Here is a 21,022-nt window from a genome sequence, read left to right as displayed (position 1 = left end):
GCGCGGAATGTTCCACCGCGCTTCATCTTTATTCATGATCCTTTGTTCTTTATTAACCTGGTATATATATATCTGCATAAAAGTGAATGTAGATGTATATGTGAATGTGATCTATTTTCCTTTCGATCTGTTTATTGTGTGCAGCACGGCTTACACTTGGTCTTGGTTGGATGCACCAGTCTGTGTGCAGTGCTTTTTGCCCGTTGCCTAGACGATCCCTGGGTTTCTCTGAGGATGTCTGGTTCTCGTAAAGAGTTTGATGTGAAGCAGATTTTGAAAATCAGATGGAGGTGGTTTGGCCATCAAGCATCATCTCCTAATTCTGCAGTTGACAGCCAGCAGGGAGAATTTTGGAATCGAGGACAGACCGGAGCAAACGGTGGGAGAAAGTTTTTAGACCCATGTAGCCTCCAATTGCCTTTGGCTTCAATTGGTTACCGAAGGTCCAGCCAACTGGATTTTCAGAATTCACCTTCTTGGCCAATGGCATCCACCTCTGAAGTCCCCGCATATGAGTTTACGGCAGAAGATTGTGGCGGTGCACACTGGCTGGATAAACCAGAAGTGGATGATGGCACTAGTGAAGAAGAAAATGAATCTGATTCCAGTTCATGCAGGTTGACTATTTTCTTACCATTAGAAAATGGGGTGGGGTGGAGGGTGGGGGTGGGATTTTGTCTATAATGTTTTAAAATAATTGAGTGTCGCTGTATTATCTTAACTGTGCTTTTCTATATGTCTATATAGATGATCCCTCCACGTATTACACATATATATCTTGGTGTGCATGTGTGGTCCTTTGCAAGAATTATTTTTTTAATCTCATGCTTTAATTCCATAAGGTTATAAAAACAACATATGTGGAGCATTCATCTTGAAATGTCATACTCCACGAATAGATCTGGCTGTCCTGAAAATAATATATAGTAGCAATTTGATGCATCATTGCCTTGTCCTGTGCTTCAATCATTTACCTTTGGTTGTCACAGCCAAAGTACAGGAGATGTTTCTGTGGTATAAAGATTTTAAGGACTTTCTAGTTTGTAACAGATCATAGTCATTTTTTTTTAAATGCTGATGAAAAAGGTTTTTTTAGGAGCTACACATTGTGGCTGTTGTCAGTTTAACTTACTGTAGTGTCAGTGCCTTTCTTATGGCCATTTCTTTGTCCTGTCTATGTTGCAGCTTTCCATATGAATACAGAGATGATAGTAAAACGTCTCTCTCTGTCTGACCTGACAGCTCCTACCTGCACTTCCCTGGAAATCCTGCAGTTCAGGGAAATGAAGGGCAATTCTTTAGGAGTTGAAGGGGACCTACAGTGGTCAGCTGGTAAAAAGGGGAAGAAGAAAGGAAAGTCAGTTTGAGGAGAGGAAGGGGAAAAAAGGTTGCTAATTTCATAGGGACTTCATACATCTTTACCCTTGGAGCCTGGCTTTGTCTTTGAAGTAGGGATTTTCTGATTGATCAGTTTAAACCATGGACTGGAGATCAGTGCAGTGGGCAGGACTCTGCCTTTGCTGCCAGCCGACTTGGTTTCTATCCCCAGGACCGCTTTAGATCCTCTGAGCGATTCCTGAGCTCAGAGCTAGTTAGGAGTAAGCCGTGATTCCTGAGCACAGAGCTAGTTAGGAGTAAGCCGTGAGCACCACCGGGTGTGGCAAAAAAAATCCTGAAGTAAATAAACCAGGATAGCCTATTATGTAACAAGTTGGGGCATGAAAATTTTTTTGAAAATATTTCCAGCTATTTAAAGGCACACACAGTTTGTGAATATTGGATTCTTGTTCTCTACAATTAAATAATATTTCTTTGCCAGTTTTGATAACGCTCATACTTTGTTGGCTTTTAATATAGGCATCATAAGAGATGGAGACAGAATGTGTTAATGTGTGCAAGTGTGTCTTCTCTGTGGATATTTACTGCCTTCTGTTCTTTTAACCTTCAGAATGTGGAATTCTGAACTCTGGTGTGGGAATTATAATAAATCTAGATCAGTCACCTGTAGTCATTTGTATAATGGAGAGGGGGAATGTCTTTACATAGGTAACTAGAATTTTTAACTTAAAATGTCTTTAGTTCATTAATTGATGTTATCTTAAGAGAATAGGAGCCACGTAATGTTTTTTAATATTGCTGTTAATTGGATCATTGCAGATTTATTGTTCTGATTTTCTTTGGAGATATATCATAAAGAAAATAAATTGTAATTAAAAATTTGGGTACCTCCCTGGTTCACTTTTTTTTTTTTTTAATGAGAAACTGAAGAGTAACCATGCTTCCACTTAAATCAGTATAATCCAATCAAGGAAAAAAAAACAGTAAAATTAGAGAAACTGAAGATTTATTAACATTATAGTATCAGTTATAAAAATTTTAGCCTGTATTTTTACTATATGGTGAGAGCTTCTAAATGTGAGGGTAAAATTTGTATCTGTGTGTCTTTAAGTCTTAGAAAGTCTGTACACATTGGTCACTAAAATTTACTTCTTTCCTTATAATGCATAAATCATTGTGTAGCTTATGATTACTGGAATTAATCTATTTAGTTAGTATCCATATTGAAATAACATCTTGGTGATTTTTTCATTTTGAAAGAAAAGGGGCTTTCCTTTTTTGGACTGAGATTTCTCTGTGCATAATTCCAAGAATATGAAATTGATATCTTTCTTATAGGAGATAAAAATATTTTGAAAGTATAAAATGTAGCTGTTTTTAAAGTGCCAATCAAAAAGACAAAGTAAATAATACAGTTCGCATTTTCATCAACCACACTATTCTAAAATATCATTTAAAAACTACACTGAAAAAGACCATGCCTCTGATTTTTAGGTGTGAGGGGGACATATGTCAAAACAGCTTAATATTTCTGATAGTTTGAAGCTTTTTTAGCATCTTATTTTGAAGAAGGGGAAGAAATGAATTTGAGATGTCATTTGTACGGTGCTTCCCCCCCTAGATTGAATATATCTCATTCTTACATCTTTTCAGTCCTTCCGTTCCTCATTCTTTACTCTGTCATGAGGACATATTTGTCCTCATTGTTGGAGTGAACAGTCTCTGGGATGACCCTTCTGTTATAAGTAAAGACCGTCCCCACTACTACTGCTAACAGGAGACACACCCAGTGGCCATTAAAATGATCAACATAACTTGGGAATACTTTTTTATGTAATAATTGCAGATAATAAAATACAGATTGAACATCTAAGGAAACTACAGAATAGCACTTAGAAATACTGAAGGGGCCAAGGAGATGTACCAGGCCTGCACCTGTCCGGCTCCACCCCCGGTCTCCATGGGGCCTCCTAGGCCTGCTAGTGGAGTCCGGGGCACCCCAGGGCTCAGCAGGACCACAGCCTGAACCTCGCTTTGAACCTCTGACCCAGCTGGCCTGAGAGTCACTGGGAGAGGTCCCCAGGCCTCTTCAGCATCACTTGTAGGTCCCAAAAATAAAACTAGAAATACCAGAGACATACCGGGACTACCATATTTGGGGAATTTCTTATTTATATTATCTTAAATACATCTTAAACCTTCCACTGAAAGTTTGAATCCATAGCCAAAAGGGTGGAAGGCGGTGGGTTTGCAGGATTTTAAACAGGAAACAAGAGGCCATGTATGCTGCGCATGTGTTCAGTCAGTCTCACTGGAGCTAGGAGAAAATCTCTGGGCTGTAGATGTGTGATAATTTTGGCTGTCACACATTTCAGTGATTGAAAAGTTTCTCATATTTTTAACTTTAGTCTTGGGGGCTGCTGTTTCTCCATGAGAGTCAGCTCAGTCCTTACTCTGGTACTAAAATACAAACTTCATTTCTCACACCAGAAGTGCTAAGCTCCAAGTAACAAAGAGTTATCACTTGTAATGTGATCAGTAGGTTTCTAAGACATGATTCTGGACAGGCTTCCCGTGGCCAGCTGAGTTTCCACGGCTGCTCACTATGTGACCTTTGTACAAACACAGCGCGTCCTTGATAGAATTTTGGACAGATTGGGGACATTTACTAGTAAGTTAGCGTTTACCACTACAGATCAGACTTTCTTTCCATTGGCATACATAAAATATCAATGTGCTCCACAAAAGCCAAACTATGAATAGCTAATGCTGTTAGTATACTAATTCATTTAGTCTCCACAGGAGTTAGAATGCTACTCTTAATTTTTTTTTGGGGGGGGTGTTGGGCAGGGACTTACTCAGCAATGCTCAGCAGCTAGTTCTGGCTCAGGGTTTCTCCTTGGAGTACCAGGGATTGTCCAAGCCAGATTTCTTGCCCAGAAAATCTGGGCTCAGACCGCTGGTTATGCTCTTTCTCTCCAGCAATATTCTAATGTTACAGATGAGCCTCTGAAGGTTAGTAAATGTTTCAGAACACTTTTATATTCCTAAGAGAATTATGAAGATGTACAGGAAATTCCTGTATAGCTCACTCTGAGTATCTCCTATTATGAATATCTTAATATCTTAAATTATTATTGGTTATGAGCCAGTATGGGTGCATTGGTATTCACTAAAGCCCATACTTTTCTCAGAGTCCCTTCATTTCAACCTATTGCCCTTTTTCTCTTGCTGGATCCCATCCAGGATGCATTTACACATCCTGTCTCCTTCATTTCCTCTGGGCGGTGGGTTTCTCTTACTTTCCTTGTCTTGCCTTGCTCCGGCTGATTTATGGGAGACCATCTGACTCAGTTGGAACTTGTTTGATGTTTTTCTCACGACCAGCCTGCGTGGAGTTTGGTGGAAGAAGGTCTTGATGAAGGTCAAGTGTTGTTTGCATCACAAGGTTCCCTGCCACCAACCCAACTTAGTACTGTTGATTTTTCCCCTTGATCACTTGGGGAAGGGCACTTTATGAACCCAGACTGTATGTTGAAGGTTCTCTTGCTGACACACCAGGAGGGGGATTTCCAGCCATTTCATCCCAGAGTTCCACTTGGATCCACATGTAGGTCATGGTTTCTTCTGGCACGGGAAATGCGGGCCTGGCTGGGTCTCAGGGACAGCCTCAGGCAGCCACAGCCCACTGCTCAGCCATCTCCGCCCTGCTCCCTGCTGTCTCCACTGCAGAGCTTTTGGGATGCGGCTGTCCTTGGTTGGCTGGGTGGCTGCTTTGACTCCTGTTGGTCCCGATGTCCTCCTCTCCCAACAGGACTGGTCTTCACGTGGTACCTTTGCTCCAGGACTGTCTCCTTTCTGGTTCTTCTGGGTGTTGTCTCCTTGGATAGCCTTGTGAACCAATCTGTGATCTTCAGCATGGCCCCATTGTTCCTGGAGGTGGCAGGGAAGTTTACTGTGATGTTCTTGGCTCTCACACCTAGTTGTGTATGTATCCGACCCCCAGGACACCCAGGATGCCTTTGACCCAATCTATGGATCTTCTTCCCAGAAGACACTCTGTCATGTGTGCACACTTATGCGTTCAGTGTGGTGTGTGTGGTTCCAGGACTCAGTGACCCTCCAGCCGTCGTCTGTGCTCTGTCTATCAGGGGCCTTCATCTCTGGTGGCTGAAGTGGACCTGCTGGTTTGAACAGAATAGAGAGGCAATGGAAATCTGAGTCTCCAGAACTGCTGGCACAGTGGAAGATGCCTCAGAGGGGAAAGATAGGCTGAGCTGCCCACCTGCTTGGGCTCGAGAGACTTCAGGCCAAAGGACCTGCCGTTCTGAGGGTGGAGGTTGTACCTTGTGGGCCACTTGGGTGCACCCGCAGGGCCTGGCAGGGTGTGTATATGCTGCTGGGGGAGGGGGGGCAGGGCCTCGAACGTGCTAGGCACATGCTCTGCCACTTGAGCCACACCCCCTCAAAGAACCTGTCTTGATACCGCTTAGCACTTTCTGTCATTTTTTCGTTCCAGAGCCCAGAACCAGCCAGTGAGGTCTGTAGTAAGCATAGAAACAATGATGTACGCATTGCACACACTTGCTCCAGGTACCATACATAGGCATGTCATCCTATTGTGAAGTCATTCGACTTCAGGGAGAATTTTAGTAGGGCATAGGCTACGATGATGTAAACCGGCAGGAACAGAGCCCAGTGAGGGTAAAACACATGCCTGGCATGTATGCAGGTGCTGGGTTAATCCCCTAAGCACTTCAAACCAAAAACCAAAGAGGTTCAGAAATGTGGCTGCTCCAGTAAGGAAGTCCGTTTTTCTCTCACCCATTAGATGGGCGGGTGGCCCCGAGTAAGCGGGACTCGGCGTCCCAGGTTCACTCAGGCTCCTTCCCTCTGGTTTTCCGCCTGTCCAGTGTGCTGCTTCTCTAGCGTGAAGCATCTTCTTGACTCGGCTCTCCCTCTGCATTCTAGCCTGTGGCGAAGATCCAAGAGAGAAAGGACCGACCCTGGCATAGGAAGGTGGTTGGCCCACACGAGGCACACAGGTCCGTTCTGCTCACACTCCAGTGCTCGGAATTTATGACCACAGCTCGCTGCTGCAAAGGAGGCTCTGAAATGGCATTGTGTGCCTGGGGATCTGGGCGTCCGGCCGTGTTGACTTATTCATTCATTCCTGGGTGGAATGAAGAAGGCGGAGGCCACTGGCTGGAATCCATTGGGTGTTCTTTCAATCTAATTTTAAAATACATTTTTCTCTGTTAGGTAATATTTTTGCCACAAATATACACCAGAAAATAAAGATAGACAAAAGCAGAAAAGTTTAGACTTCCATATCATCTCTTCTTCCACCTCCAGATCAGAATGGTTTGAGGAAGTGTCCTCTGAGAACTTTGTCTCATATGTCAACTAGAAAGTATATTTCACAATGCAAATATCAATCTTACCGTATAATCTTCATGCTCTTTTATCATCTACTTTTTTGAATTTGTGAAATATTAATATGAGGACTCCTTTTGCAACTTTTCAGGTTGCAAAGGATAGAAGCCCAACTCAAAGTAACAAAAAAAAAACTCAGATGTTTTTGTCATACAAGTAAATAACTAGTTCAAAAGAGACTGGTTTCAGAGTATGACTGGATCCAGACACATAAATGACCCTAGAAAGTGATTTTTCTCCACATCTAGATCCAGTTGTCTTTCGCAATGCCTTGTTCAGATTCTCATTGTGCAGCCAAAAAATGAAAAAGAAAAGCCACTAACAAGTCCAGGTTCCAGTCTCAGCCATTTAGTGGGAAAAGGAACCCTTCTCCAGAATTGCCAGCAAATATCATGAAATTGCCTCTAATTGCCCTTGTTCAGGTCCGAATCAGCCTAGACCCATCATTATTGCAGGGCAACAGAGTACTTTGATGGGCGGGTTCCAGTCTCACTCATCTCTGCCCAGGGTGAGAGTGAGGTAAGATTGTGGGTCCCTCAACAGGAGGGATGAGTCTTTTGCCAACAGGTAGAACCCTGGACAGTAGGAAGTGTCCATCCAAGCAGCTTTCTTACATCCTGGGGACTGAGCAGTACAGTGGGCAGGGTGCTTGCCTTGCAAGTTTTAGAGAAGTCAGAAGTTAGACATGAACTATGAACTATGCAGTTTGGTGTCCCTACTGCCCCCTCTTGGTAAAGGGCTAGCTGCATATATGAACTTCCATTTCTGTATTTTAAAACTGTTCTGACTCATACTAGAATTACATAGTAATGAACTGTAGCACTGTCCTCCCGTTGTTCATTGATTTGCTCGAGTGGGCCCAGTAATGTCTCCATCGTGAGACTTGTTGTTGCTGTGTTTGGCATATTGAATACACCACGGGTAGCTTGCGAGGCTTTGCCGTGTGGGCGAGATACTCTCGGTAGCTTGCCGGGCTCTCGAGAGGGGTGGAGGAATCGAACCTGGCTCGGCTGGGCCGACTGCGTGCCTCTTTTTTTGTTGAGGCATTTTTCTCACTTGCAAATTTATCATTTACTGTAGAGTGGCAAAAAGCTAAAAGTTAAATGTTTCTTTGTAGCCTAGAAATATTCAGCAATGTATATGTACAGTAAATGATGTTGGAAGTAAACATATATCGTCAAAGGTTTAAATGGGCTCAGGTGGTTTTTTGACGTACGACTTACCATCTTAGCAACATCATAAATAAAGCTAAGCAGAGATGTTAGGTAGACTTCTTCTGCCATGCAAAAAGTCAAGTAGAGATCACAGGAATACGGTATTTTTCAAATTGCATAAGTGCTGGTATTAGAGTTAGCTATTTCCTGGGATTACTAAAAGCCATTTTAATTAGAAACTATAAGTTTAGTTTATAGTTATATCAATATAAATATAAATATAAAATTATAGAAGCTGTAATTTTAAGTTACAACAATTAATGCTGGGGTAATTTTTATTTATTTATTTATTTGCTTTTTGGGTCACACCCGGTGATGCACAGGGGTTATTCCTGGCTCATGCACTCAGGAATTACTCCTGGGGGTGCCCAGGGGACCATATGGGATGCTAGGAGTCGAACCTGGTTGGCCGCATGCAAGGCAAATGCCCTACCCACTATGTTGTCACTCCAGTCCCAGGACGGGTAATTTTTTTTTTGAAAAGACACTCTGTGAAAATCCGCAGTAGAGATTCTAGGTCTTCCTCCTGACCACTGAGAAGCACGACTCTACCTTGATTGTGCCTTCCTCTGTGCTACAGTTATGCCTTCATTATTTCATGTAGAAGCTCTATGATGCGACCTCTAAAAGAAAGTACGATGCATCATTTATTCATTTTTTTACTATTAAAAAATGGTTAGATATACAGAGGTTAAATAACCTGTCCAGAGCGATGCTTAGTCAGTATTAATGCAATACAGCATTTTTGTATTAATGGAAATGTTCTATATCAGCACCATCCAGTTTGGCAGTCGCTAGCCCTGTGGGGCTGTTGAGCATTTGAAATATGACTATTCGAACCAAACCACTAAATTTTTAATTGCATTTAATTTTAATTAAATTAAAATAGCCCTATGGGATGAGTGGCTACTGTATTGCACAGCACCACTCTAGAATCTTCCCCAAATGCTCTTATTCGCACTACCCCACCCTGCCATGCAGCCCTCCAAAGCAATATCCAGGAAGCGGAAGATCTGTGTTCCGTGGAAACCTCTCAAACTCATGCTCTCTTGAGGTGAGGGTAACCAAACAGTAGGCTTTGGTCCAGGACCCTCCACCCAGCTGTCTTTTCTTTGTTGAATTACCCTCCTTCGTGAAGCGAGCATCATTGTCCCTTCATGCCTCAGTCCCTGAGCTGGATCTTCACTGCTGGTCCCCATGTTTTCAGATCCGTGCACTTTAAAAGATACAGTGGCATTTTCTCTTTTGACAAGGTTTTTAGGTCATTCGATGAAGACAGTTATTGTAAGATATAGTGAGGGTTGTTGATGCAACAAAGAATCACTCAGTCATATGCCTTTTAATAAGCAGGTAGTCCTTGTTCCTCTGAGGGATTTGCCTTCTCTGAGTGCTGCCTGCATTGGTCAGGGTTGATCGCGTTCACCTGGTAGGACCTCAGTCTCCCCATCTGGAAGGAAGCATGTTAAATTAATGACTGGGGGGCTGGAGAGATAGCACAGCTGGTAGGGCGTTTGCCTTGCATGCAGCCAGCCCGGGTTCAATTCCCAGCATCCCATATGGTCCCCTGAGCACCGCCAGGCGTAATTTCTGAGTGCAGAGCCAGGAGTAACCCCTGTGCATTGCCAGGTGTGACCCAAAAAATAAAAAAAAATTAATGACTGGGTGGGTGGCGTCTGTGTATAGGAAAACTATATTTTAATGATAATGAAAATTTTGATTTAGGGGGTAAATTATTAAATTGCGGAATGACACATGGAGTCTGGGAGTAGAAAAAGGCATGAGAGAGCCCTGTAGCTCCTGTGTCTTCTGAGCAGCTCTGTCCTTTTCTCTGTCATGCTCCGTTTGTCCCCTTGGCTCTTCCAGAGGACATGGGCCAGAATTGCTCTCTTCTATACTTCACTTGAAGCAGTAGTAATCGTTGCTGGAACCTCAGCATCTCAGTGAGTTCATTCTTAGGTTGAAAAAGTGTCTGTGCACTGGGACAGCAAAGTTGGAAGTGTTATTGTAGAAGCATAACATGTTTTGTGCATGTGTATGTGTATGGTTTTGGGTATTTCACATGTATGTTCACTACAAATGTTCCACTAGTTTCTGCTAGTTCATTTGCACCATTTTGTTCAGGTGCTGGGGCGATGGCTTCACATTCCTGCCATGCGGAGACCCACCAAGAACATCCTTCTAGAACCCCTGTTCGTAAAGCTTTTGAAATGCATTGGATATGGGAGGCTCTTGGCTAGAGGAATGTTCTAGTCAGGACACAGTTGCCATCCAGGACTGGACGCTTTGGTCCAGGGAGCGAGTTCTGAGTGTGGTGTTTCCCAGTGTGTCTCAGCCGTTCCCGACACCCCCTTCACTTTTGTTTCATTCCTATGCCACCCCACCCCCACCAGTCTACTACTGGTTGGTCCCCTCAACTTGTACCATGCCCCCCGCCATTTATGTGATTTTCACCCTTGGAATATTTGAGAAAACACTAGTCTGTGTTATTATTTTGTTTTGTTTCTTGGGCCCACCTCGGGGTTCTCAGGGGACTGAGTGTTTTACACGAGCTCCAGCACTTTGTGTTATATCCCCAACCCCACTGCTGTGGACTTGTCTGTCATGCATGGCTTCTACTTGCTCTTCCCCTCACCTAATTCCTGGTCCATTTGACTCATGGATAAAGAAATCCAAGGAAGGCAGGTCCAGTCCGTAATGGCCCTGCTTCTGGGTGAAAAAACTGTGACTCCTGGCAACACATTTCATCTCCAACTCTTCACTTCCCTGTATTATAAATGATGTATTTTCTTTTCTGATAACGTTTTTAGATACTTCTATTAAGACAGTTCTCTTAAGATATAGTGAGGGTTGATCGACAAAGAATCAATTTATCAGAGTCACAGTGTCCTTAAAAGTAGATCTGATGAGAAATGAATGAAGGCACATTTGGTTGTTTTGTAATTAATTATAATCAACAATTAATTGAGTATTTTGATTGGAGTGATTTTGTTAGAAACATCTTTTATTGCACAGTGATTGTTTTAGGACTATGGTCTAAAACTGTGGTGCTAATTTTTTCACTACTTCAGCATTTCCATCAGTAAATCCTGTAAAATCATAGAATTCATGTTCTTTAAATTATAATTTGAAATTTTTACATTGTTTTTGAATACCTGGATTAGACCATCAAATTCCTTTAATCTCTTATAGAAATTAGGTGTTACTTGTGATTTTGAATACTGACCAAATCACAGGGTTTTGTTTTTTGTTTTTTAATTTGGTTTTGGGGCCACACCCAGTGATGCTTAAGGGTGACTCCTGGCTCTGTACTCAGGAGTCACACCTGACTGGCGGTCCTTAGGAAACTATATGTGATGCTGGGGATCAAACTCAGGTCAGCTGTATGCAAGGAAAGTACCTACCTGCTGTACTATCTTTCCAGCCCACATTTTTCTTTTATGACTACATATTTTGTATTCTAAACAGTTACCCTATGAAAGAACTGTGAAACCAACTCATTTTTTGGAGTCAATTTATAGCTCCTTAATAGTGTATTGGCCTTCATGCCTTCAAGAAAAATCTCTTATGGCCTTAAATATAATATTAGGAGATATGGCTATCAGTGTGAACATAGCTTGACTCTTTTCCAACAGAGATTCTGTGTTCTCCAGAGAAAGGATCTTAAAAGACCTGCTCCTGCAAAGAGTATGTGCAGCTACTAACAGACACCACATTCACTTCCAGTGTTCGAATGAGTTGAGCCACTGTTGATTTCAAAAGCTGACTCCATAATGCTTATACATTCACAGTGACTGTGAGCATTGACCATTTCTGCTGTATTTGAATGTTTAGAAGGACTTGACTGGAAATATCTGTTTACTGGGACAGTGGTCATTTCAAAGCATGTATTTTCTTCCTTTTCAGGACTTCCAACAGTAATCAGACCATATCATCCTGCCATACTATGGAGCCATGCTCATCAGATGAATTTTTCCAGGCCCTTAATCATGCTGAGCAGACATTTAAAAAGATGGAAAACTATTTGAGACACAAACAATTATGTGATGTGATTCTGGTTGCTGGGGATCGCAGGATTCCAGCTCACAGGTGATTGTTCTCCAAATTTTCTTTTGTGTGAAATATTTCCTTGATGACGGTTTTGTTAGATATGTTGAGGTAATGCACCCAGTTGGCTGCTAAGAAGGAATGCTTGGGGAAGGAGACTTTTATGGAAATTCCAGAAAGGAAATTACATGTGAAATTACTACACATAAAATGACTCTCCACCCCATGAGCCAAAACAACAGTGCTGCGGCTAAGGCATTCGCCTTGGATGGAGTCAACTGGGTGTGATCCCCAGCACCACATGTGGTCCCCTGAGCCCTGCCAGCCAGGACTAAGCTCTGAGTACCATCAGGTGTAGAAAAAACAAGTAATGACCCCCAAAGGCCCAAAGGGTAACTTTCCCTCTGTAGAACCACAAAGCCAGAATACACAAGATTTGTCAGTGATATTTGATAAAGATTTCCACTACAGTAAAGAGTTATCTCATTCCTACTTTGGACAGACTTGCAGGCTATCGAATGTAGCCTGCCCACAGGGCAGAGTCTGGCAAGCTCCCCGTGGCGTACCAAATATGCCAAATACCAGTAACATTGATGGGTCTCATTCTCCTAAAGAGCCGTGAATATAATCTCAGGGCTAGGATGAAAGAGACGTTACTGGGGCCTGCTCGAGGCAATCGACGATAAACAGGATGATGAAATGAAATGAAATGAAAGAGTTTTTACCCCATCTGTGTTTACCTTTTAAATAAAATTCAATGGCAGAGCCTGAGAGGTAGCTTGTTGAACTTTCCACTTAAAATATCTAAATGGGAACCCTGTATGATCCAGTAGTACTTCTCCTAAATATCTATTCAAAACAATACGGAAGCACTCCTTTGAAAGGATATTCGCAACGTTCTAACATTAGTACAATAGTTAAAATACTGAATCTTAATGCCCTTGCTTTGTTTGAAGGAGACCCAAATCCCACCCTGAGCATTGCATGGGCCCCTAAGCACTTAGCCAGGAGTAGAGCCTGTGCACCGTCGGGTATGGCCCAACAACCGGAAATACACAATTGAATAAATAAATTCTGGGAATTACCACTGTGAGTCTTTAGAAGCATGAAAGAAGGTGGAAGGAAGTGGCAAGCTTCTTGTTTTTGCTCACCTCCAACGAGCAGGAGAAGCAGCAGCTCGGGGGAGCCAAAGCTTCGGCAGGGATGAAGCACCGCCTGCAGTTCAGGAAGGAAGCAGAGCAGCTGCACAAGGAGCGACTTACCCCTTTCCTTCTGGTGCTTCCCTTTTCAGTTGTTCACTGTCAGTCACCATTTTGTTCCCATAGAGGTTTTGGTTTTTTGTTTTGTTTTGTTTTAACAAGTTATTATTCCAACTTGAAGGCTTGTTTGACCAACCATGGTGGAAGTAAAATCATGAGGAAGACCATTTATTGGCTTGGCCTTAGAATTTTTTTTTTCTTTTTTGGGTCACACCTGTGGATGCACAGGGCTTACTCCTGGCTCCACACTCAGGAATTACTCCTGGCAGTGCTGGGAGGACCATATGGAATGCTGGGAATCGAACCCTGGTCGGTCACATGAAAGGCAAACATCCAACCCGCTATGTTGTCACTCCAACCCCTAGAATTTTCAGTGACCATCAGTGGACATTGAGATGCCACTGTATGGAGTGACAGAAATCCATGCTCAAAGCATGCATTGGTTAGAATAGACATTTCGCCCCGAATCTTTGGGCAGCATCGCATTTCTGTTTGTTGGGGACAGTTCACTCCCTGTCACACTGCAAAATCACTTCATCCCCCAGACAAGAGCTTCCTGGCTCCCCTCCCTGTTATTTCCCAGTTACCTTTGGTTTTTTCAAAATATCACTCAAGTAATCCTTTGAAGTTTGGTTCAGGGGGCCGGAGGGATAGTGCAGTGAGGTAGGGCTCTTGCCTTGCTTGGACCAGCCCGGAATCGATCCCCAGCACTTTCTACGTTCATCCGAACCCTCCAGAAGTGATTCATAATCACAGAGCTGGGAGTGAGCTCTGAACAAAGCTGGGAGCGGCCCCCAAACACAATAAAGTCCAGCTCAGATCCAGCGTTCAAGTTCACAGGGATCAAAGTTCCCAGTGGCCTGTCATGTAACCAAGTATGAAGACCTGTCCCCTCGCTGTGACCCCACACACTGTCCACTGTCCCCGTCACATATACTCCTGTCCATCTTTGTTTGGGCTTTCTCTGGAGTCCTGTCCCTGAGTCCCGGCATGCAAGCTCCTCCTAGCCCCTCCTTCAAGCCCTGGCCCTCACACCACCTTCCAGTGGTACTTTCTGCATTTTTTCTTTCACTTGAATTGAGTTAAAATTGGTGTGCGCCGTTGTGTATTTCAGGAGTATTTTCTCACACCTCTTCGGAAGTAGATTGTCACCCCACACCTTGCTACTAGTTTAACCCCATACTCCCATTTGTCCTTCCCTTGTTTTTCCCCCCGCTGTAGCTGTAATGCTTAATGGCTTTATTAATAGAATGCAGTCAGGTTCACTCTATCTGTGTGATTCGTCTCGCCCCTGGATATTAATGTTCCGTCAGACACAGGATCGTCCGTCTGCTTTGTACACCAGTGTGCTCTGGGTTTCTAGAGGAGACCTGTTGATTTGTCTTCATAGGGAGTAGGTTCCTACTCATGTGCTGGGACCCGAGCACCCCCGGGGCCCCTCACACAGTGAGGGAAAGCTGTCTGAGTTGGCACAACATTCTGGGGAGTTGCTTGGCAGATCAGAAGGCTCCTAAGGGAGACAAGAGAATGGAATTAGAGGCGAGCACAGAGCCCCTCACGGATCATCTGTATCATCATTTCTATTTCCTTAACAAAATGGATAACGTGCTGATGTGGGAATACTTCAAAACATTATCAAATGATGAAAATGCATGTTTTGAGATGTAAGCTTATAATCCATGTTTTTATATGTGACTCAGAAGTCTGCATAGAATTAGCATTAAAAATATGTATGGGGGAGTGGGGGCTGGAGTGATTGTACAGCAGGTAAGGCACTTGCTTTGCATGTGGCCAAACTGGGTTCAATCCCCAGCACTCTATATGGTCCCCAAAGCCGCTCCAGGAGTGATCCCTGAGTACAGAGCCAGGAGTAAGCCCTGAGCATCACTGGATGCGACTCCAAAACTTTTAAAAAACCGAAAAAAAAAAAAGCATTTTGTATAATACTAATGTATATACAAAATACAATCTTATGTGTGATAACACAGTATAATTTCATAACAAAATATAAACATTGTAATACACTTTAATAAATATGTCTAAAAGTTTAAAATAACTTCCTGAAGATTCTAAAATGCCTTTGCTTAAAATAATATGAGGTTTTTTAAAATTTATTTTTAATTGAAGTATAATTTAGCAGGTTATTTTCAAAAGTGAGAAAATAGGCTTCACTTTCACCCCCTCCCCTTTTAAAATACATCACTTATTTAATAGTGTGGGCTTGTAGCTTTTTTCTTTCTGTGTTGTAAAGCTCTCTTTCAGTGGTGGATGAAAGTTTTTGGTAAAGGTAATTTATTATTCAAAAGAAGGAAGTAGAGCATAAAGCAATTAGTCAGACTTAAAATGCATTTCCCAGTACCACGCATTTTCTGTGGTGAAAAAAAAATTTTTTTTCCGAAGAAGAGGAAGGGAGGCATTTATTAACATCAGCTTTAATGTGGTCGTTGATTTCTTTTCTTGTAATATGTTCTCAGGCTGGTGCTATCCTCGGTCTCAGATTATTTTGCTGCAATGTTTACTAATGATGTCAGGGAAGCAAGACAAGAAGAAATTAAAATGGAAGGTGTAGAACCAAACTCCCTGTGGTCCTTGATTCAGTATGCGTATACAGGTAATAAATCTAAAAATGCAAATTGTAAGTCCCTTAGATTGATGTTATTTACATATTACTAGATTTCAGATTTCTGCTTGCAGTAAAGCCTCCCGCCACTGACGTCCATTAATTCTGCCAGGGGGACCCCGCCAGCCATGGCACCCGCAGCCGGGGTTTGCACCTCTGCAGTGATTCCTTAGGATGCTTTGAATGGTTTCTCACAACATAATGCCAATAGCAGTCGAGATACACGATCTGAAATTTTATTGTCACTTTTCATCTTCTTGCTCTTTCCCCAGGCAGGGGGGGCTGTCAGGATTTCCTCAGTGCACCTGGGTGCTCCAAGTTTAAGCTCGCGGTGCCCTGGGTGCTTTTTAAATTACCAGGCTGTCTTCTTAGCCGTCTCGTGCAGTAGGCTCCAAACAGCAGAACTTTGGGGCTCTTTGAATGTACTGGGGTGGCTCATGGTCTCTCACTTGCCAGGCCAACACTATGTTTTGTTTGGAGACGTCACACCTGGCAGTGCTCCCAATCTGCTCTTTAGCACGAGCCTTCTGCATTTCATGGACCAATCTCCGGCCCCATGCAAGTGCTTTGAGCCACTGAGCTCTTTCCTGCAGGCCCCAGTAATTCTCCTCACTTTTTCTTTTTTTTTTTCCCTTTTTAGGGTCATACACAGCGATACTCAGGGTGACTCCTGGCTCTGCACTCAGGAATTACTCCTGGCGGTGCTCAGGGAACCTTACGGGATATTGGGGATCGAATCCATATCAACCTCATGCAAGGCGAACACCCTCCCTGCTGCCCTATCATTCTGGCCCCTTATTTTCTTTTTTTTTTGGGGGGGGTCATACCCGGCGATGCACAGGGGTTACTCCTTGCTCTGCGCTCAGGAATTACCCTGGCGGTACTCGGGACCAGATGGGATGCTGGGAATTGAACCCGGGTCGGCTGCGTGCAAGGCAAACGCCCTACCCGCTGTGCTATTGCTCCAGCCCCTAATTTTCTTTTTTAAAAATTCTTGTGTTTTAAGTTAAATATTGAGGGGCTGGGAGATGGTGCAGGGGTCAGGATTATGCCCAACCTGGGTTTGATCGGTGGCTCTATATAGCCTTCCCAGCTTCCCCAGGTGTGGCTGGCCCTGGGCACCCCTGAGCACCCCCAGGTGTTCCCTCTGCCCCCTTACAGCAGGCAGCACTGTGTTCTTGGGCTCCAGCATTTAAACATCATCAGCCCAGTTAGCCGATACCAATATCTGGTTTATATTGCTGGATAGGCCCCTGAGTAGTGCTTGGGAGGCTCCCAGATATATCAATGAATAGAAATTAGAATGTGAACTGCATATAATACGTATATTACTCATTAAAGCATCACTTATTTCTGAAAATAAGTCATTAGTTTGGGGTCGGGGGAGTTTCAGCAGATGTCACAGAGAGCTAATACATTTTAATACAATTTTAATCTCATTAAAAATGTATTAGCTCTTTTTTGGAATGCCTTAAATATTGCGTATTCCATATTTCATGGAATACACCCCTCAATTAGAAATAATACTTTTAACATCATTTATTTCTTTAATAAACAAAGTGAATATAGTTCCATGGTTAATGGAATGTTTTTTTCCTCCTAAGGCCGCCTTGAGTTAAAAGAAGATAACATTGAGTGCCTGTTGTCGACGGCTTGCCTTCTGCAGCTCTCACAGGTGGTGGAAGCATGCTGTAAGTTTTTAATGAAACAGCTTCACCCATCCAACTGTCTTGGAATCCGTTCGTTTGCTGATGCCCAAGGTTGTACAGATTTGCATAAAGTGGCTCACAATTACACGATGGTATGTATTTTTTTGAGAAACAGGAAGGTATATGTGCTCTTTGCCTTACTCCTTTTTGATGCAGTATTTTTTTTAAATCTATGAGTTGTTTTTCCATGACTCTGCCACATTTCCTGAAGTTCAAGTTTACTGTCTAACATGTGACAATTTCATTATTAAGAGGGAAAGCCACCATGCCTTTCTCCTGGACATGGAGGAGTAAAGCCTTAAGTTATTAAAGTAACTGGGAAGCAGAGGGTCAGAGGATAAGGTGCTTTCCCTTGTATGCAGCCAACCCAGTTCAGTTCCCGGCCCCTTATATGGTCCCTGGATCACCACCAGGTGAGGTTCCAACACCACCACCCACCTTTACCCAGCCAAAAAATAAGAGTTAGGATGTTTCCATTAAAAATGTGCAGATGTGGGAGCTGGAGGGGTAGTGCGGAGGAGGGTAAGGCCTTTCGATCTCTAGGTTCAATCCCCACATCTTCCCCTGAGCCAGTCAGGAATCATTCCAGAGTGCAGAGCCAGGAGTAAGCCCTGAACATTGCCTGGTGTGGCCCCAGAACCAAAAACAAACAAGACCTGCAGCCGTACTTTCTAAAGTGAAATTCGTGCCCCCTCTCCCCCCCAAAAAAAATCCCCACCACCTGACATTGTAGCCTGTGGATAGAGTTCAGATCTCCAGATGGAAACTAATGATTGTGATGTGTTATTGATGCATACTACTTTAGAAGCCAGGGAGAGCAAAAGGTTCTTTTAAGGATAAATGCGAGGGACTGGAAAGATGGTACAACGAATAAGGTGCTTGCCTCACCTGCAACTGACCGGGGCTCTATACCCAGTACCCCTATAATCTTCCAAGCATTGCCAGGAGTGATCCCTCAACAGTTAGCACAGAGCCAGGAATAAGCCATAAGCATCACTGCAGGTGGCCCAAAAACCAAAACTTAAAAAAATAAAACAAAATAAAATGTGAGTATGTAGCACTGTAGCACTGTCCTCCCGTTGTTCATTGATTTGCTCGAGCAGGCACCAGTAATGTCTCACAACAAATTGTGAGACTTGTTGTTACTGTGTTTGGCATATTGAATACGTCACGGGTAGCTTGCCAGGCTTTGCCATGCAGGCGAGATACTCTTGGTAACTTGTCGGCTCTCCAAGAGGGGTGGAGGAATTGAACCTGGGTCAGCGGCATGCAAGGCAAATGCCCTACCCACTGTGCTTTCACTCCAGCCCCAAAATGTGAGTAGATTGAGTATATATTTCCAGCTCCACAGAGCAAGCTGATATGCAGCAGATCATGTGATCCAAATAGCAGGAGGGGAGGTTTCTGATTCAGGGTTGCAGCTTGTAGTTGGATGGCATCGGAATGAAGCCTGTGGGCTGTGCATTGTTGGGACCAGCCACTAGCAGTGTTGACAGTTCAGGGAAGGGAGGGCCGTGGGGTTTTAAAGGAGGACTGTCTTGCCACACTCAGGGGCATCACGCCTGGGCATGAAGAAATGGATGTTTGGATTACTTGCATGACAGTACTGCTTATAGGCAAAGGTTTGACCGTGCAGGCGAACATACAGTCATCCATATCACTCCTTTTCTCCACTCTTAAGAGGTAACATTTTTGAAGGGGTCTCGGACTACTCAGTCACGCTTGGCCCAGCTGTGTGGGACAGATGACTCCGTGCTTTGCCTGACAGGTGCTGAAGCCCTCCACACCACCAGGACCAAACCTGTGATGCTTGGCTCTGACCTCCGGGTCCTGTGAATGTCAGGATCTACTCAGCCCCTAACTTCTGTTGACTCTCTTTCCTTCATCCCTTAGGTTGATTTGTCTAGGAGGGGATTGACGAGTAATTTAGGAGTGTTTCATGAGAGATAGAAGCATTGGGGAAAACGCTAAGAATAGGTATTTGCAACTCTTGGGAAGATTCATTTTTTTCTACTTCTTAAGATTTATGTGACAAAACAATCAGTTCACAGAAGTTTAGCACCTAGGGGCCAGAGAGATCGCACAGCAGGTGAGGCTCTTGCCTTGCATGTGGCCAACCCAGGTTCAATCCCCAGTATCCCATATGGTCCCCGGGCACTACTAGGAGAGATTCCTGAGCACAGAGCTAAGAGTAACCCTTAGCATCACCAGGTATGGCCTGCCCCTGAAAAAGATAAAAACAAAACACTGATTGGCAGATAAACAAAACAGTGATGAGTCAGCAAACAGCACCATCATCGGAGTTACCTTCATGTATGGTTTTACTGTGCTCAACATGGTAGAGATTTATTTGAGTGAACAGAGGCATTCAGACAAAAGCAGACTTTTATGATTCTTTATTTCTCCTTATGGTGTAATAACTTCTTAGAAACATTTCTTGTGCATGATGGACAGCTGCCTCAGAGATAGAGCATAACACAAGACAGTACTGTGCAGACCCAGTACATGGGAATTGGTTTTGGGATAATATTTATTTATTTATTTACTTATTTATTTATTTTTGAGGCAGTAGAAGGTGGTGGCCACGCCTGACCATGCTCAGGGCTTGTGTTCTATGTTCAGGGCTCTCCTGGCTGTTCTCAGGGCTGGCTCTATGCAAGGCAAGTGTTTTAACCATTGTACTATCTCTCTGGCCCCAGATTATACATTCTAAAGAAAGTTCTTTGAAAGATTTCTCCCTTCGGTCTTGAACATTTAAAAAAAATTCCCTTATATCCTGCATTCAGATTTTTTGAAGATGAAGGTAATTAGGATTTTACCCCTTATAATCATTACATGAGAGTGAGGGTATAGTTGGACTGGAGTGATAGAGCACAGCGGGTAGAGCATTTGCCTTGCAAGCAGCCGACCCGGGTTGATTCCCAGCATCCCATATGGTCCTCTGAGCACCGCCAGGAGTAATTCCTGAGTGCAGAGCCAGTACTAACCCCTGGGCATCACTAGTGTGACCCAAAAAGGAAAAAAAAGTCATGGTAGCTTAGCAGTACCAGTGCTTGCCTTGCATGTGTGACACCCTGGGTTTGATGCCCCCTACAGGGGGAAAAAAGAGGGACTGAGATTTCATAGCTTGAGTAATATCCTCTCTCTTAAGGAGTTTTGTTCACATGGAAAAAGTTGAATGCTTTTACATCTCATCTGTTGTCAGTGTAGAGGCACAATTGCTACTTTAACACTTGGAACATAAGGGGCCAGAGAGATACTACAGTCCTACAGTGGGTGGGGCATTTGCCTCGCATTCATCTCATCCAGGTTCTAACCCAGCACCACATATGGTCTCGTGAGCCTGTCGGGAGTGTTCCATGAGCAAAGGGATTCACATATTTAAAGAAAAAAAAAAGAATA

The 21,022-nt window shown here is 43.4% G+C and overlaps 1 protein-coding gene across 4 annotated transcripts in view; it reads left to right on the top strand.

The window, feature by feature from the left end:
- The window catches only part of KLHL5 (kelch like family member 5), a 78,299-nt gene that overhangs the window by 20,730 nt on the left and 36,547 nt on the right, over positions 1-21,022 (top strand). For 3 of the 4 annotated variants that reach the window (XM_056125618.1, XM_056125620.1, XM_056125619.1), the window contains exons 2-4: positions 11,892-12,074; positions 15,766-15,902; positions 17,516-17,712. In XM_056125618.1, coding sequence (XP_055981593.1) covers positions 11,892-12,074; positions 15,766-15,902; positions 17,516-17,712 — 517 coding nt within the window. Of the gene's footprint in view, positions 1-66; positions 618-11,891; positions 12,075-15,765; positions 15,903-17,515; positions 17,713-21,022 lie in introns of those variants that run through there. The other variant, XM_056125617.1, reaches the window with a different exon arrangement.

The sequence above is a fragment of the Sorex fumeus genome, unplaced genomic scaffold, assembly GCF_029834395.1.
Source record: "Sorex fumeus unplaced genomic scaffold, SorFum_2.1 ptg000055l, whole genome shotgun sequence".
In the NCBI taxonomy this organism is placed as follows: domain Eukaryota; kingdom Metazoa; phylum Chordata; class Mammalia; order Eulipotyphla; family Soricidae; genus Sorex; species Sorex fumeus.
The sequence above is the reverse complement of the archived record's forward strand: the minus strand, read 5'-3'. Positions and strand labels throughout refer to the sequence as shown.